The 18,670-nt window shown below is 40.4% G+C and overlaps 2 protein-coding genes across 3 annotated transcripts in view; one reads left to right on the top strand and one right to left on the bottom strand.

The window, feature by feature from the left end:
* gdpd5b (glycerophosphodiester phosphodiesterase domain containing 5b) overlaps positions 1–7,655 on the bottom strand; it is a 40,395-nt gene extending 32,740 nt beyond the window's left edge. For both annotated transcript variants that reach the window (XR_014699418.1, XM_084559313.1), the window contains exon 1: positions 7,340–7,655. The gene's annotated coding sequence lies outside the window, so the exon portion shown is untranslated. The remainder of the gene's footprint in view (positions 1–7,339) is intronic.
* Positions 7,656–14,540: 6,885 nt separating this feature from the next.
* Positions 14,541–18,389, top strand: serpinh1b (serpin peptidase inhibitor, clade H (heat shock protein 47), member 1b). Its single transcript, XM_084558328.1, has 8 exons — positions 14,541–14,635; positions 15,294–15,325; positions 15,988–16,137; positions 16,230–16,422; positions 16,541–16,811; positions 16,918–17,016; positions 17,143–17,375; positions 17,471–18,389. The coding sequence occupies exons 3-8, from the start codon at positions 16,019–16,021 to the stop codon at positions 17,771–17,773; spliced, it is 1,218 nt and encodes a 405-aa protein (XP_084414454.1). The 5' UTR covers positions 14,541–14,635; positions 15,294–15,325; positions 15,988–16,018; the 3' UTR covers positions 17,774–18,389.
* Positions 18,390–18,670: the final 281 nt, after the last annotated feature.

Here is an 18,670-nt window from a genome sequence, read left to right as displayed (position 1 = left end):
GCCAACATCTCTGAACACTAGATTTTCTATATTTCTGAGCCAAGCTGATATCAGCTTGCCGCAAACTACAAACATACAAACAACCACTAGTATGTCACACAATAATCAGGTAATGATGGCTATGTTAACCAAACAGAGTACTTCAATTGATGTGGATGACAGTGACGTCCACTCCCATATTACAGATTAGATTTGGGCTTAAAAAAATAAAAAAAAAATAAAGGAATGAAAGGTTTTTATAATTCGCTATGTTCAATCAAGAAATTACATTACTTAATGAAAATTACCTTCCACAAAGCCTGTCAACAGAAGATGAACCAGAAGGGCCAGTATTAGCAACCAGGGAACCAGGGAGTGGAAGAACAGGCAGTTTGAGATACAGTAAGTAGGGTGTTGTTATTTTCCTTTGCTGTGACTCATACAAAGCAACTATAGTGGAATCCTAGAATAGAGCCTGAAATGAGGACAATAGGTTGCCTTTAAAGTTAGCTTGGTGCACTTCAGAATATTATTTGACATGTTCACCAGAATCAATTCAGTTTTACCTTTAAGGCATTCATACCCGAGACCTGAGGCATAATGGGTATTCCGTAACATGCTTCAATGTACAAGCTTTTCTCGCTCTCTAAGGCTTATGACATCAAGATGAAAAAAATAACTGCTTATTCAACACATACTTGTTGAGAGCTGCTGGTGCCAGAAGTTTCTGGTTTGACAAATGAGAATAGATGAATATTGCAAAACACTTACATAAGAGCGCTTGGGTGTTAATGTCTTTCCTTGTTATGACATTGAACATGTCATCGTTTCCCAGTTAATGATTATTGATTCTGAAACTGACAGAACATATTACACCAATAACCTTGAGTAACTACACTCACTATGAAATTAAGAAGGCCTAAGAAAATGCACCATGTTAGTATCACCATTTAACACAGACAAGAAAGCCTGATAGAGCAAAAACAATAGCTCACTCTCGGAATAATTGGTGGCCACTTGTGTCCAACTGAGCTGAGCAGGAGCGGTCATTACAATATTTATACATTAAAACTAAGATTTAATAGACCAATTCCGGGGCTATACCATGCCAGCTAATTAAGGGCACTGCTGGATCTTAAAGCTTGCCAGAGAAGAAAATTATTGTGAGGACGGACACATTTCCAGCTGGCGTACAGCAGCAAATAACGGAATCAGTAGAGTTGGGGGAGGGGTATCATACAAGAACATCCCAACAATGTGACACTTCATCAATCGGGAAAAAAAAAATTGGGTCAACAATAATCCGAGGAAAGATTAATCAGCAGGAAGAGGAGGTGGCATTCTTTTTAATTCATTTCCATTAGTAGAGTTAAACAAGGGGGAACAAAAGGGGGAGAAAATCCACCCACTAATTTTAGTGCAGACAGAACAACAAAGGTTTAACAGGGTCAAGTAATGTGGCAATATCACTCTCATTTCTTACTAAGCACTAAGAGGAATCTGTAAGGAGTGGGCTTCAGTTTCTGGTCTAAAGCATCCATCTGTGTGTGGAAAGGTACTTGAGTAAAGGTGATCTGATAGCGGAATAAATTTAGTCTGACGCATGAAGAATGATCTGGCTTGATGCCGCAGGCCCAGAATTTGATTAAACTATTTGAAGACAGTGAACAATAAGCAGAGGCCATATCCCAACCCATTTGGAGTCTTGTGGATGGAGGGTTGGTCATTATTAACTTCTGTATTTAAGTACAGCAAATGCCTTGTCAAAAGTCAAAGATGGATGTATTCTGAATGCTAAGCATGCATGTGTTTTGGGATATGAAGTAAGGGAACCACACAGTGTTTTGGAGCAAAAGTAGAATGGAAGACACAACAAAAAAAACACAACGGGCCTTCCAGCTATGAGATGACAGTGGTAAATTATCATCCGCCATGCCACTGTTCAGGCAACACACGGTGTGTGGGTTTGAATAATTATCACCTTAAAGACTCTTGTCTGTTTATTGTATATCTGCACCATGCTTTCTCATCACATCCAGTACAGCATGTGATTTTGGATGTCTGGAGTTGACAAGAAGGTGAGCACAGGAATAGCTGTGGAGAGCTCCTAGGACCTTTATGGAAAGACTAAAATCCCCAAATTACAGCTAATATTTTTGACTTGCATGGTAAAATCGTTCTTCTGATAACGATGAGGTTTTTAGCATTAACTGTATATAAAGATTGAAGAACCTGTAATTTCACCCATAGCATTCATGAAAAACATAGGTAGAGCAGAGGTGGGCTGAATGAAGTATTTTCGGTAAAATTTTTGCCGAAAAGTCACCGAAATTTCGAAGAGAGCAGGGTGATAAAGAATATTTGGGGAAGAACAAAGGAATAAGTCTTCTAGGGGTGGCGTTATAAGCAGCTCCAGGTGTACAACATTTGGATCCTAAGTTCAAGCATTTCTTTCAAGTATTTTTTATAAACAGCTTTCCAGCCTCACCTTCATCTGGATTTGATGTTCCTTCTAGCTTTTATTAAGGCTTTGATAATGAAGCAGAGCTTTAAGCTTCTGTACTCGACTCGCCTTGCATATCAGCAGCTTCCATTATCAGCCTGTTCTAGCTATCCAGGCATATAAACGCTAATTCACCAAACTGTTCATGAAATGGACCATGAGACTGGTAATGAAACAGAAAAATGTGGGCAGATATTTTTGTGCACTTGTCTTCTAATGACTCTTGATACAGCCCGTTTTATGTATCTACATAATGTATTTCATCTGAAGGGGGGTTAAGGTAACAGTTAAAACCACTTTCCAGGCTACTTTAAACAGTTTTTCAACCGCAGCTCCAATTACCTTTTCACAATATCCCATGCAGTTGAACCTTCAGTGTTTTATCCAACAAATGTCACCATTTCTTTTTACTTCAGATGCTACAGTTGACAGTGATTGTAAAATTGAAAATATATTTTTTGATGATCCACTAGACCCCTGAAGGTGTGCTGCAGTATATGTCACCAAGATGTTAGCAGCAGATCTTTTAAGCAGATCTTTTGCGAGGTGTGGCCTCCATAGATTGGACTTGTTTGTCCACCACATCCCACAGATGCTTGATTGAATCAAGATGTGGGGAATTTGTGCGATAATCGGTGTCTTCAACTGTCATAATGTTATGTCTGATCGGTGTATATCTAAACACCTCACTGACTACCTAGCGCTGCTACTGTGACCTGAAATGCAAACAGCTGACAAAGACATCCGTGGCATGCAGAGACATGGTAGGAACCATTGTTTTGCCATGTGGCAAATTTGAAGACTGGCCAAGTTTGCTCAAGCCTCTTAAGTCAGACTGCTTTTATTCCCCTCAGGCAAGGAGGAAAAGAAAAAAAAGTGGTTGGACTAGTATATTTTATCAAGGTGCCATCTGTATGCCTGCACAAGCACCTTTCACTACCATCTGCATGTTGATATCGCAACAATCTGTGTCCTTTAATGTGACTGCCATCTACACTGGGAGGCTGGGCCAGACGAGCAGGTGCCACCATGATGAACTTGGATTTCTGAGCCAGAAACAAAGCCTTATCCTTAAGCAAACTTTGGCCTACTTAATCCTACATCTGCAACAACTCTTCAAATCGATGTCTTTATGTAGGTAACTTCATCATAAGTGTGTTGAGTCACAATGATTGTTGTAGCACTATTAAATTCTATTTCTGGGATGATTACTAAAAGGCAACAAACTTATTTTCCCACAAGCAATAAATGGGAAATACTTCATATGTCTTAAATAAAAGCACATCACTAAATAATTCAACTTACTGCCAATAAAGAGGATTTGATAACAACTATAATCACTGGTTACTTAAGGGTTTGCTGCAAGAGCTGTGGCATGACAAATGAAAGCCCCAATCTCATTTTACATTAATTTACATTTTCCCAGCTACACAAGTCAGAAGGTAGGAAAATTGCAAAGGATGAAAAGAAAACAAGCAGTCACATTATTCGGTCAAGGAAGTATTGTTGCCTCTTTTCAAAGGGGAACCTCAGAACTCTGCACCACCCAGTTTATCTGAGTGCGGGTCTTTGAACAGAGCTCAAGTTGCAAACTAGCAAAGACCAGCAAGCCAAGGACTGCAGTGTTCCTCTGAGAGTTAAATTATCTGCAAGTTGCTTTGTAAATTTAACCAGTGTAAAAAAAGGTTTATTACTGGCCTTTACAGTGGGATTCCACTTGACAACAACTCATTGGAATTTCTGCCAAATATTCTGTTTGACTATCAGGAGCCGGCACAAACAAGTTGTGCCTGTAAATGAGACAGAACCCTTATTTGTTCAAGCTGATAACTGTAGTACGGTACGTAAACTCTTTCTAGGAAGTGCTGTACACTTCATAAAACTGTCACTTGCATACCTAACACACAATATTTACAGAGATACGAATGGTGCAAGCTCAGTCCCCACAGCCGACTGTAACACAGAAAGACACTGAAGTGTGTGTGTGTTATCAAATGCAGAAAAGGTCTGGCTTGTGTTTTGGTATTGAAGATGATGTGATTTTTTGCCATGGTAGGCAATTATTCAGCTTGTCTGCTATAAAGCAGACATGGTGAAGAAATAATGTTCCACTATGTTGCATTTTTGAGCAGAAATATAGATTTCTTTGATCCATACCCATTCTGAATATCGTCACACTGTTAAAATAATCGCCTAAGTCATTTTTTGTCAAAATAGTTTTTTTTTTTTGTCTAAATCATCTCCTCATGACTCCAGTCACCTATGGTAAAATCGCCTACATCCTCAGTTGATCAGATCATGTGATTTTACCCGTTTAAGATAATGGCCTATGTGAAGTGTGTGACACTTTTGGTGAAGTTTTTTGTGTTTCCTGAAAAACTTGAAAAAATGAGTGACGATATCGAAAATGATTTCAGTACTCTTTCACTGTGGTATTGATAAACCAGCTCTTGTTCGCCTCTCTTTAATAATAAGTTGACACAATTTCAGTTGAGCCTGGTGACTCCCAGTTCACTGGTCGACTGGTTTCATCCGACCAAACAGTCACTGGTCTGACAATCGCCATATTCTATTATATTCTTATGGGGAAAGTACTACATTAATTGCTTTCCGGGATAAATTAATTTACTACCAGATCCAAACTAATTGAATCCATGTCAAAGAAATGATTACGTATGGTTACGTTCTGTTAAAACAAGGGATGAAAAAGGCACTGAAGATCTACATTTCGTGTGTCAACTTTCATGTTTAACAATCAAGGCTTTGTATATTAATCAAGAGATACAACAAAGATTTTGTTTCGGCACAACCTATTGATAGGTTAACGGCTAGGTGCACTTTCAGTCAGCTAGGTTTTTTCTTTGGCTGACTGCAGCCATAGCTTCAGTGAGTGGAAAAACATGGTAATCAGATTGATTCATGTGAGTGCTACACATTTCAGAAACGTTTAGACTCATGCCAGCTCTCTATGCCCATTAAAGATGGATGTATTTTGTGCCCATTACCCTTAGGGGATGGGCACAAAAAAAACACTGCATGTTTGTGTTTGTCAGTGAGAGAGCTGAACTTGACCTCACAGCTTCAGGGCTTCTTCTTTATTTTTTTAAAACAACTAGACTCACACTCTTCCTGGATAATTCAGTGCTGCTTTGACAGATCATCCAGATGTGTTTCTTCCATAGATGAAAATATTTTAAAAGAATCTCTATCTCTTGTCCACTAAGGGGAAACTATTTAAAGTTATAGTACATAAAGAGGAGTACACAGTGGCAGTTACACAAGCAGGAAAGAGAGGCTGGGACACAAAATCAATACTTGACCCAAATGGACAATATGCCCAGCTACACACAACATCTCCAAATGTCTAATCAGCACCACAACTCCTTTCCAATTAAGTAAAACCCGTCTACAACAGTACATAAATTCAGTGGAGAACCGTATCTCTGCAAAAAACTGTGTGTGTAAAAAGCAAAGGTAAACAGTAAGTGGATTACTGCTGTGGACACAGTGAACTGCATTCATCCCTGTTGTGAGCTGTTAATGTAAATATCCTACTGTTCTTCATTTATTATTCGAAAATAATAGTTCTAAATCAAGCGTGATCTTTAAAGCACTTTTTGTAAAAATACAAGTCACCCATAAATACTCAAGCAAATGCTCAGAACATCAAATGTATACGTTCTGTCACAATTTTTTCATCCAAACCTAAAAACGGCAACATTTATATCATTTTCTCAAAATCCCTGGGATGAAACTGGAGCGATCTGAATGTCAAAAATAATGTTGATTTTCCTCACGTGGCATACAATAGGAGTCTCTATGTCACGGGGCAAAAACATTATCACAGTGCCGGCTGCCCGCAGGACAGGAGCCCCCCTTACTGTGCAGAAGCATAAACAGAAGTTCAGAAACACCGTATTTAGCAAACTCCACTCCAAAATAATTTAATCCATTTATAAATGTCGTAAAAAGCAATAAAGAGGGAACAGCTTTGCATAGTCACTTTTAAAGTCTTGACTCACCCCGAGTCACCAACTGAAACTCTGACTAAACACGACCCTAACCACTGAAGAGTCCCTGTTTACATCGGATGTAAATAAATGTCATCAGTCAACTGGAGCTCTGAACAAAAACAACCTAGTCATAGTTGTTTTTACTCAAGGTGTTATAATGACAGATGGGGAAGTGTTAAAGCAACCAAAAAGGTTGTGACTGCACCAAATGGATCCCGCTCACAATGTTTTAAGGGTGATTAAACTTCCTCTGGTGCAGTGCTAATAGGTAACATGAGCACAACAATAAGAAATGTTGGCATCCAACGTAATATTTCTTGCTAATGCACCTGGAATATCCAAATGGCATTCATTATCTTCCAAAGAGAAATCAGTCATGTCATTAATTATGCAAGTGCCAAGAGTGCTATACACAGCAAACATGAACTCCCATAGGACATATGGGTGGGTGAGGCCATAATTCCGTCTCCTTAGCTTTACCTGCATTATCAACTTTATTGCTTCATTTATGATTTATGACAGATATAAAAAGTGGTAGCAACTCAGCTGCATGAATCAACTGGGATATAACATCATGGGCGTGTCCCATGTCCCCCACAAATAAGCAGTGATAGGTAAAAACCCATGACATGAATAATAACCTGTGATTATTCATAACAAGCCTGATGACCTGAGAGTAGCCTAGCTTGTACTCAACTGTCGGCACGTTAGAGGAACGCTAGCTAGTTTAACGGTTGTTTCCAAAGGCTAAAAAAAATAAAAACACCGTTGATTCTGATGAGGTGTGTAAAATATTTCTACTTTACCGGTAAATGTAAAAAAAATAAAAATATCTGAGACTCACCTGTTTTAGGACTGCCACCACTTTTTTTTACAGTTAGCTTGCAGGTCCGCAGTAAAAGTTGAGACTTTTCCGGTAAAATGCCCCTCGAGAGTGAAACGGGGACGACCCGTGTGAAAGGTAGGCTCACCGGTAAACGCTGACTGAGCCGAAGTTTTACAACGAAAACAAAGGAGGGGGAAAGAGCCGACGCAGAGCGGACGGTACTTTCACCCGTAGCTAAAAAGAAAAAGTCCTGTCTCCCGTTTTCAGTCACTCCGTCCTGTGCGGGGTCTTTCTTTGATCTTCTACCTCTCCGGGATGCATACGCCGGTAGAGTATCTCAATGTACTGAATGGTGGGAGGAGTGAGTGTCGGTCTTTTTATCTCCAGCCCTCCTGTACAGTGAAGGCGTCACCAGGCTGACTTTACTCCCGGTCTGCGCGTTCATGTCGCGTCGGATAACCCCGTTAACCAGACCGCTATGCAGTTGAAACTGTTGTTTGAACCCAAAATAAAGTCAAATTCCTTGGATACATTTAAGCATATCTTCAAAATTAATGGTAATCATTTCTTTTCAATTATGCTACTAGAACGATGGCCTGCCTGCTTTCATTGGATTCCCCCAGTTGGCATTTGTAAACAGAAAATCCGATGCGACTTGAACGCAACAAAAGGCAAATCATTTAAACCAAAGGGCATTTTATCGCTTCGTTATGTAAACAGCATCCCTGATTCACATCTGATACTGAGACATAACGTAATTTGGCCTTGATTGGTTGACAATGACAGGGAAATATTACAGAGTAAAAAAAATCATAAACAGCCACGTATAGTATACTGTATTTCAGTCAACCAATCTGCATTCTTTGCACCACCTCTGATTAAATGCTTTTTCTCTTTAGTCACGTTACTTATGTATTTGAATTGCCTATTTTAATGTCCCTATGTTCTATGATTGTAGTCCACTTGGAGAGGTTAAATCTTGCCTTCCTGCACCATCGGAAACTACTGCATCAGATTAAATGAATTTCCTTTCAAATACAAATCTCTTTAAATCCCCGCACAAATAAACTGTCAAATCACCAAAGGCCTTTTGTGCAGTAAGTGTTTTCCAAGTTAAGACTTTGTCGTCTTCCATTGACACGTACCAGATGACTCATTAAACCAATCTGATTTATTGATTTCTGTCTCAAGAACACCATCTGCAGTCATAATCAGAGACAGGCATGTAATGTCAGCAGACCCTCATAGTCGACCAGTGGACACACTGTGAAACATTTGGCGTTGGTCTTATTTGTCCTGTTTGCACCGCAGTGCTGTGGGATGATGTCAGAAAGTTGGCTACACGTCGGGGAAGGCAACACAGCGAATGAATGGACTAAAACACGTTTCACCCGCATTTAAATATTTGTTTTTGTCGGTATTATGAATGCGAAGTAACATTTAACCATAATTTAATACACTGAAGACAGCAAGAAACACATTGTACTGACAGCACAGATAAAAATTTAATCCCTCACTTAATTGGAAATCCGAGCATTGCTGTGCTGTCCAAAAGTGGCAGCTGTCAAGCTTTTTTATATAAAAAAAAATATATATTGCAGTTAGTCTAGTTGCATTTGATGGACACCACAATATCAGAGTTTTACACACCTCACTGTTTTTCATCCAGCCATTTGTTCCAAATGTGAAAATGCATTTATAACATACATTATATAAGATGATATGCTTAGTTTGCTGTTTATTTTATATCTTATTTTCCCTTTGTCTTCAGTGTGTTGAGTATAGTGTAGGATACGTTGCTTCCTGCTGGTCTGGACTAATGGATAAGTCCCAGCATTTATTGTGCCCGAGGACACAATGGCGCTTCTTCAGACTGGGATGATCGTCTTAGACAATGACAGGTCCCTGGTGTGTGGAATGACTCACCCGCAGACATAGATATAGTGTTTGAAGTCTTCAGCCATTTTCAGATCAGTTGCATTTAATTGCTCAGCTTGAACTCAGGGCATTCAAGTGGTTAAAAGGAGTAACTGTTCCGATTCATCACCAAGGAAACAGTCAGTGCACTGATGTTGCCAGAAACATTAGCATCTGATGGAGATGGAGATGAAGATGAGAGCTGCATGAGCGTGCACACGGTGCATGTGTGTCTTAAGACATCTTGCACGACACGGTGAAGCAAAGCACTCTGTAGATGCTGAGAGATAATAAACATTATTGTATAGTGGCAGGTGACAGAAAGGTGTCTGCTTTAAGAGTGTCCGTTTGTTGTTTCTGTGTCACACACTAAGTCCTGTTACAACAAGCAACATCTTTTTTTCTGTTGGCCTTCCTTTTAGTTTAGTTCATTTATTTCCTGCACTTGTCCACTTTATTAAATGTTGGTGTTCAGAGCAAAAAGTGTTTCAGCTATCTGGCACAAATATAATTAATTGCTGAGATTATATTTCCTGCCTCACATTTCATTCAGCCACTCATACAGGCGACCGCCTTGTCTCTCAGTGTGCATCTACATGTGGGGAAGCAAGGCAAATGTTCCTCTCAGGATGTTTCCCCATGACATATCCATGTTTGAAGTGGATGACCCCAGGCTTCCCTGCCCTTCTCGCCACAGGCTGGCATTAGTCAGTGGCTCCAGCTGCTGAGCTTTGTTTTGAACTCCACCCATTTTTAAATGCCACCCAGCCTCCACTGGCAGGAAGGGTGGGATGGACTGGCAGGGGTCTCCTCTGCAGGTGATGTTACGTAATAAAACCCAAGTGAAAGAGCGCGTGGCCGAAATTTGACAAAGCACGGACAAGATGGACACGGAAGAATTTGTGAGAACACCAGCACAGACAGACTGTGTTGTCCAAATCGCAGTTTTACAGCTTGTTCTGACTTTGAAGGTCTGCTGGAATTTCACAGCAGGGTATGATATGATCTGAGGCCTCACAGCAACACTGGAGAGGGACTAAAATAGCAGTGACTTAGTACAATAATCACAGATGTGTGTATGGAATTTATTACAAACCAGTTACTTGAATCTGAATCAGTTTATTCAATGTGTGTGGTGTATATGTGACCACTATCACACAGGTAGAAGTCAACCAGCAAATGCAAAATGTCAGGTTCTTACACAAACTCTTAAATGAAATCTTATATGTTAAAAAAGATTTGGAGTTTTTTGTTTTGCCACAGAAAAACAGTAAACCAGAAAACAGTATAAATATTAATATAGATAGTAGCTATTGTGTCTGGACTGCCACTCTATGACTATTAACAGAATGGATTTGTTTTCTAAAAGAACATTATGTTTCTGATCACGAACATATCTTTTAAGTGTGGTCTTTCTATGTCCATACTCACAAATAAAAAATGTTTGTCACTTTATTTTGAGGACGCTGGCAAAAGATTGGCGTCATTTATTTGGTTGCATTTTGCGCCCTCTAGTGGTTGTTAGTCCACAATACACTGCAACGTCTGTGGTGAGATTTATGATGCCACTGCTTCTTCTACTATTGTAAACATTCACTTGTTTACATCAAAGACTGACACAACTGACAGTGGATGCCTTTGTGCATATTTTTTAAAGATTTATTTTATTTTTTGTTTGCATTTTCCCCTCATGCGTATTTGCAGTGGAAAGTAAACAATGCAACATCTGGATTTTAAGAGGAAGCCAGTAAATAAATTCAAACCCATTTCTGCAGAAAGAATACAAACTTGAATCTCACCCTCAGTTGAAACTGTAATTGCAGGGAAGAAAACGTGAGTGCCGTTTGTGGAAGCTTTCACACTTTTCCCACCAGGGGGCGTGTTCATGCCATGGTAAAAAGAGTCACCTGGCTTGACCTGCCTTATCATTTCACCATAGCTACTGTTCACAACTTATAGGTACCAAAATAGACTTTTAGTGATTCTGTAAAGTTACAAAAATGATCTATAAAGGGTGCCAAAAATATGTATGCAATATGGGTAGTTTTGTTCAATTCAAGAATATTCAAAAAATATGCACAATAAAACAACTGCCAAGCAGTCTATTGTTGCAAATTCATTGAGGTGGCCACATTTAAAAATAATAATAATAATAATAATTAAATTATTTTTAAAGTTGTTAAATGAGATTGTTAAGTGACATTACGCAGAAAATGATTTTATGGTCAAAACTCTTTGTACGAAATCTGCTGAAATTTGGTCAAGTTTAGTTTTAATCTCTATTGTGGTTATTTAAAATTAAAACTTTACATAACTCTCTAGTGAATTCAAAGCTAATTAAACCATGAAGTCTTAAACGTTTGCCCTGCAATAGGATTATGTCACCAACTCATTATAGTCTACGTGAGTCTGTTACAGACCATTCGTTCATTCATTTCGTTCTATAACCGCTTGTCCTCTTGAGGGTACACCCTGGACAGGTCACCGGTCTATCACAGGGTAACACAGAGAATCACCAATTAACCTAAGGAGCATGTCTTTGGACGATGGGAGGAAACAGGAGTACCCGGAGAGAACCCACGCAGACCCACACATCTTCAGAAAGTTACATCACGCAGCTGAGCTGAAACATTTCTTTGCTCTTGCGTCATGATCTTCTTGGCAGCTGTGCTCAGCACTTTTTGAAGAGTGGGGTCGTGCTATTAGCAGTTTGGGACTTAGTAACAAACCAGCACTGATGTAGACTTCGATATAGATTTATGTACCACATATAGCATACATCATTATTATACATTATGTTTAAAATGGTTTAAAACCTGTGAGAATGGTTCAAACTGTCTCTGGACTACTTGATTTGAGTCTATAATGGAATCAGTAAACAACTGGAAAGTATATTGGAGGAAGCCAAACACTGACACGTTAGGAAGAAAGGTGTTTGGAAACCTCTCAACAGCTGCTGTTGGTGTTTTTTGAAGAACTAACACAGATGGTAGTCAGTGAACTCCTCTGTTTGTTCACATCCCCCGTGCACATCTACAGCACCCACACAGCATGAACAACAGTTTGAATGTTGGTTCATTCCTCTCGAAATGTAACTCACTGCTTCACAGAATGAACAACTGTTACCTCACATTGCCCAGTCAATGCCTCAAAAACACCCATAATCCTGCGTGTAAAATACTATACTATACTCTCAACCATACGCACAATCTATCATATAAATCAGACCGCACAGACTAAATGTGAACTTCTACTGAAGAAAAGCCAGAAGCAGAAAAAGCTGGTGGTGCTGAGGTTAGTGTAATGACGTCCAGATGTTGCATGGGCTCCTGTCCTCGAACAGCTTTTCTTAGCAGTAGTTACATAACAGTTGCTCCACCCTCAGACGTGTTCTATCCCTACGCTTATATCAGAGAAAATGAGACTGACACGTGCCTACATTTACTTACTATACTTTCTCCGATTTTCACTTGGTGAAATGTTGCATCATTAAATGTTTTTCATATACCATTGCTCTGCGATTTCCCCGAAAGTGAAATGCACTTCAGTGTTTCTGTTATATGTGTTTGGCTGGTGGTTCAGAAAAGCTCTGGAAGCTTCTTTATGTGCACAGAGACATGTAGGCACACGTGATGAAATGGTATAAATGGTGTTTAGGCAGCATAAAGCAGTAATTGGTCTGGGATAACCCCTCTGGATCACTGGTACCCCTTTGAAGGAACAAATAATTAACACGCTGTTCGGTTCTTACCAAAAACATTCTTTGCATGTAACAGGAGCCTTTTCTGTGAAGCATCCAAAAAAAAAAAAATAAATAAAAAATCTGGATGTGTTAACGTCTTCCTGAAGACATTTTGCCACTCATTCAGAGTGATCCTTTAGTTATAAACTAAATAACTAGTGGTGGGTTTAGGTTTTTGTTTAGAACATTGAAACAAAATGGAAACCTGCACTCTGCCATCCATTTAGAACTAAAAACACACTCTTTTAAAACACACACATTTGCTGTTTTTCGCTGTTTTATGGATATACAATCACAGGCATTTTCTGTGAAGCGCACATAATTGTATATATTATGTTTTCCTTGTGATTATTTATGTGATGGAATAGTGATGGATAGATGAAACATCAGCATTTTGAGCTTAATAAAAACCGTGCTGCCACTGCACTGTGGCCTTGAGGAGCTACAGTTCCTTAAACAGTGGAATGTTCTGAAAGCATCCCCTGACAAGTCAATGAAAAGTTCAAGCCACTCTTCGGTTGGTATGTCAGGACAATTTGCAGAGAGCTCTGAGGATTAAGGGATTTATGGAATTCCTCTGTTTGGAGGACATTTTATTCTCTACATATGCAACTTGTCCAGTGTTTTCCTCCGTCCTTTCCCTCTAGATAAGATGTAAAAGAAACGTGTTAGTCTCTTTCCAAAGATTACACACGACAAAGATAATTTTATGACTGGCATTGTTCAACTGTGACATCAAAATGCACATATTGTTACACATCTAATGTTAAAATAAAAGCTTAACAGACTCATGCCATTATTGTTGTACTTTATTTTGCTAAAAACAAAACAAAACAAAATGTTAAGAAAGGAGCTCTTGGGCAAGTTTTTACGACAGTGGTCCTCCATTGCACCCCCATCTATCAGACACCCTGCAGGCAGCAGCTGAGTTGGACTGACGTGGCACTGTGGTGGCGGGGTGGGGGCAGGGCTGGAGATCTTACAGATTTTGTGAAGCATGAGCACTACTGAATGAAGCTTTTAAAGTTCTGGACATTTCCATTGGAAAACAGAGTAACTGTGTCATTAAAGTACAACTTTCTGAAAACAATGTGTCCATTCAGTATTGTAGTATCGTGTCTGTTGAGATTGCAAAAGGAAAGAAGTGTCCCAGAGACTCAGATTTGAGAACTCATAACACTCAGATCTGCAACTCCTGCAAAACAGCTTTGCTATACAACATATATGTATATGTAAGAATAATTGAATTTGTAGTAAAATTCATCTTTATCTTTCTTTATCTTTATCTTTATCTTACATGTGATGAAATCAGGGTTTAAGATTGAGTCAGCATTAGGACCCAGCGATTGAGGAATATTTCTGTGCATCTCAACCTGACCAAGAATCAGATCCTCTCTGAGTTTCTGTCTGTAGTCGCTTGTGGGAAACTTTCAAATCTGACCCCAGTCCAGCTTTTCAGTCCACCCTGTGATTTCAAGGGGGACGTCCCAGCAGCTCCCAGCTTCCTGAGGAAACACAGACACCCTCATTTAAATATCCCATTCCCACTTCTAGAAGATTCTATCTCAGGATATAAAGAGCAGGACAGGAGTGTGTCTCAGAAACACATTCCACAGGACACAACCGAGACGAGAGACCCTGCGAATCTGTGCCAGGTAAGGATTAGCACACGACTGTCTTTGTTTGCAGGAAGGAATGTAGAGGAGTGAATGGACAGCTTTGTTTCCATGGTTTAAAGCTACAGTTGCAGCATTTTGACCAGATTGAAATCTGCTGCTTTTGTCTGCTTGGCTGACCTGTATATCTTCAGATAACATTTTTTATAATACTTTGCAGGGAAAAGCATCAAATAAAGCATAAAAATATTAGCTTTGTGCTTCTTGCATGTCACTGCAGCTTTGCCAACTATTTCAGTTTACTCAAACTACTTACAGGAAGTTAGTGCACAGGAATCTTTTTAGTTTTATGCGTAACTTCAATCCACTAATTTTGGATGAGGCCCAAAACTTTCCTCTAGAAGTTACTGTTGCTCCACCGTGGCACATCTGATTGGCTCAGAGTTGTTTTTTTCTGGTTCAGACACAGCCACTGAAATAATATCACGTGTCTGATTTTGAATGACCAATGAGTGACCAGTATAGCAACTATAATATAATAGTAACCTGTTTAAATTCTGAAGGTTGAAAACTTGGAAATAGGATGACAAATTTATACAGGAAATACTTTGTGTGAAGAGTTTGCCTCCGTCAGAGCCCGATTATATTTTCACTGAATGCTCTGTCGAGATTACTGCATACACCTCTTGTCTTTCAGAATGAAAATCGCAGACATCAAAACATCTCAAGGTATCCAGACATGAAAGTCATTTCTGCTGTATCACGAAAATGAAAATGCAGAGAAGCGGAGGCTGTATCTCTGCAAGAAAAACAGCAGGCCAGTGCAGTTACATACAGCCTGAGGCTCTGCACTTGGCCCTTTGTTTGAACAAGTGATGGCATGAGTTAGACGTAGCCTGCAGGCACACGCCTTGTTCTGGCTTAAAAGGTAAAAGGTGGCCCACAGGGCTCCTAGAGAGATTATGTAAAAGTCTCAAAAACTGCAGAGATTTCTAATATTTAGCCCTGAGGAAACATTATTAAGGATTTGCAACAGTTTGCATCAATCGATATTAATGTAGGAAGGCGAGAGGCATCATATTTCAACTTTGAGTCAGGAAACTGCTTTAGCTCCAGCGGTACAGTTCAGCCTTTAGCTGCTGCTGACGTGGCGATGAACATGTCTGCCTCAAACTGGAAGCATTCCCATCCCTCTTGGTGGGCCGAGCCAACTCTGCTCTGCCTCTACAGCTTCCCATCCCAAGTATAGTCTCTGGCATTGCTCTGGCATTTTTTTCTTCTGAGATATAATTGTACCATATGAATATATTTCTGATTATGTATTTGTTCCACAAACTCAGTCTGGTTTAGTAATGCTGGGCTTGGTGTTTCCTTTTGTTCCTTGTTCACAGGCTGCTACAGCTGCTTTTGGAGACAGACAGGATGTGGATGACTAACATTGTAGCTCTTTGTCTGCTGGCCTTCGTGGCCTCTGCAGAGGACAAGAAGCTGAGCAGCCATGCTACCACGCTGGCTGACAACAGCGCCAACCTTGCCTTCAGGTTTGTTGTTATCTATGTTTTATGTACACACAGTTTAAATCTCTGGGATTTCCATGTTTTGTAAAAACATTTTTTTTGCGTTTTTGATTCAGCCTCTACCACAACATGGCAAAGGAGAAAGACATGGAGAACATCGCCATCTCTCCTCTGGTGGTGGCTTCCTCTCTGGGGATGGTGGCTCTCGGCGGCAAGGCCTCCACTGCCTCTCAGGTCAAGACCGTCCTCAGTGCCGACAAACTTAAGGATGAGCATCTGCACGCAGGCCTCTCAGAGCTCATCTCTGAGGTAAGTATTTATAAGTGTTTCACTATTAGCATCACAAGAGGACTTCATCTTAAACTAGATCCTTTTAAATTTCTGTCCATTGCAAATGTGTCTTCATTTACGTATTGTTCCTGCCCAGGTGAGCAATGCCAAGACACGCAACACTACCTGGAAGATCAACAACCGCCTCTACGGCCCCAGCTCTGTGTCCTTCGCCGACGACTTCGTAAAGAACAGCAAGAAGCACTACAACTACGACCATTCCAAAATAAACTTCAGGGACAAGAGGAGTGCAGTGAACTCCATTAACGAGTGGGCGGCCAAGTCAACAGACGGCAAGCTGCCTGAGATCACCAAGGACGTGCAAAACCCAGACGGAGCCATGATTGTCAACGCCATGTTCTTCAAGCGTGAGTAGAAATAGTGTCACTGCCTCGTCAGTTTTTCGTTTGAGTTCATAAATGAAACGCTGTCAGAAGCCTGCGAGTGTGTAACTGATGATTTTCTTCCCTACAGCTCACTGGAATGAGAAATTCCATGAAAAGATGGTCGACACCCGTGGTTTCCTGGTTACCCGCTCATTCACCATCGGAGTGCCCATGATGCACCGAACAGGTGAGTTTTTCCAACAGTTTTTCTTCAGATGTTATGTCTGATGTCTGATGATCTTTGGGACTGATAAATTATTCTGCTGAGAAGAATGCAAGCACGATAAGATATCTGATTGTCTGCTCCTCTCAGGTCTTTATGACTTCTACGAGGACACGGAGAACCGCATCTTTGTGCTGAACATGCCTCTGGGCCAGAAACAGGCCTCCATGATCCTTATCATGCCCTACCACCTGGAGCCCCTGGAACGCCTGGAGAAGCTCCTGACCAGGAAGCAGGTAGACACTTGGCTCAGCAAGATGGAGAACAGGGCTGTAGCCATCTCTCTCCCCAAAATCTCTTTGGAAGTCACCCACAACCTGCAGGTAAATGGCGGCAACTTAATCATTAAAGACATTTAAAAATCAGCCCTCAGCCCAGTTCGTTGAGCAGTTCTGTTTCTTTTCCCTGTGTTTTCCAGAAACATCTGGCTGAGCTCGGCCTCACCGAGGCTGTGGACAAAGCCAAGGCCGACCTGTCCAACATTTCTGGAAAGAAGGACCTCTATCTTTCCAACGTCTTCCATGCGTCAGCCCTTGAGCTGGACATTGAAGGAAACCCGTACGACACTAGCATCTTCGGCACCGAGAAGCTGAGGAACCCCAAGCTTTTCTACGTGGATCACCCCTTCATCTTCCTGGTGAAGGACAACAAGACCAACTCCATCCTGTACATAGGCAGAGTGGTTAGACCTAAAGGGGAAAAGATGCGCGATGAGCTATAATGTTAATGTTCTGTGAATGGTGTTGGGTAGCTTTGTTATTGAAACTGGCAGGAGACCGTGCGTGTGTTTTTGTATGACTGTTACCTCAAGAGCACATTCCAATAGGCATCTGATCTGTGGACTGAATATCCGAGCAACACACTAAACCTTCCCAGGGAACAATGCTTCACAAATGCTTCACCCTGAAGACCACTTGGATTCTTCATCTTCCCAGTAAAACAAACAAACAAAAAAAAATGTGCCTTGTTTTTAAAATCTCCACACACATACAGCAGTCGGCACAGCATGCTTATATTAAGTATGATCTCTTTTTCTTCACATCCGGTTGGTTTGAGAACAATCCACGTGTGTCTTCTTGCATTATCTTTAATGTTTAAAGAGCAAAAAAGATCTTTGCACAAGCTTGTTTGACAGTCTCATTCCCCTCCCTTATTTCCCCTCCAGTCTGCACTGAACTGTCTCTCTGCTTGAGCTGAAAGGTGCTTAATTTATGCTCACTTGCCAACCATTCTGTGTTGTTTGTTGCTGTAGGTGTTTTCCACAAAGAAGCTGTTGGACGTGTGATTATTAATAATGTGTTCATTCTTTTTTTTTCAATAAAAATAAGAAAAAGATATTTGTGTGTGCCGTTCTGTTTCTGAAAAGCCTGCCTGAATACCATCCAGACACAAAGTTTACACAGTCTGCACAGGAGTGTTAAACAGAGGAATATGAGCACGCTAGTGCTAACACATCCATGGCAAAGGATAACAATCTTTCCAGCCGAGTGGAGGTAAAACAATCCTCCCAGCTCTGGAATGCAGAGATTGGAATGAGATATGACCAGTCTCCCGTAGATAACTACCTAGAGAATGTTGTGGGTCATTTCGTCAACCACTACTAACTTAAAAGCTAAAA

This window comes from Chelon labrosus, assembly GCF_963514085.1.
Source record: "Chelon labrosus genome assembly, chromosome: 13".
Lineage (NCBI taxonomy): Eukaryota > Metazoa > Chordata > Actinopteri > Mugiliformes > Mugilidae > Chelon > Chelon labrosus.
Note: the sequence above shows the minus strand (reverse complement) of the source record. Positions and strands in the feature narration are given on the sequence as shown.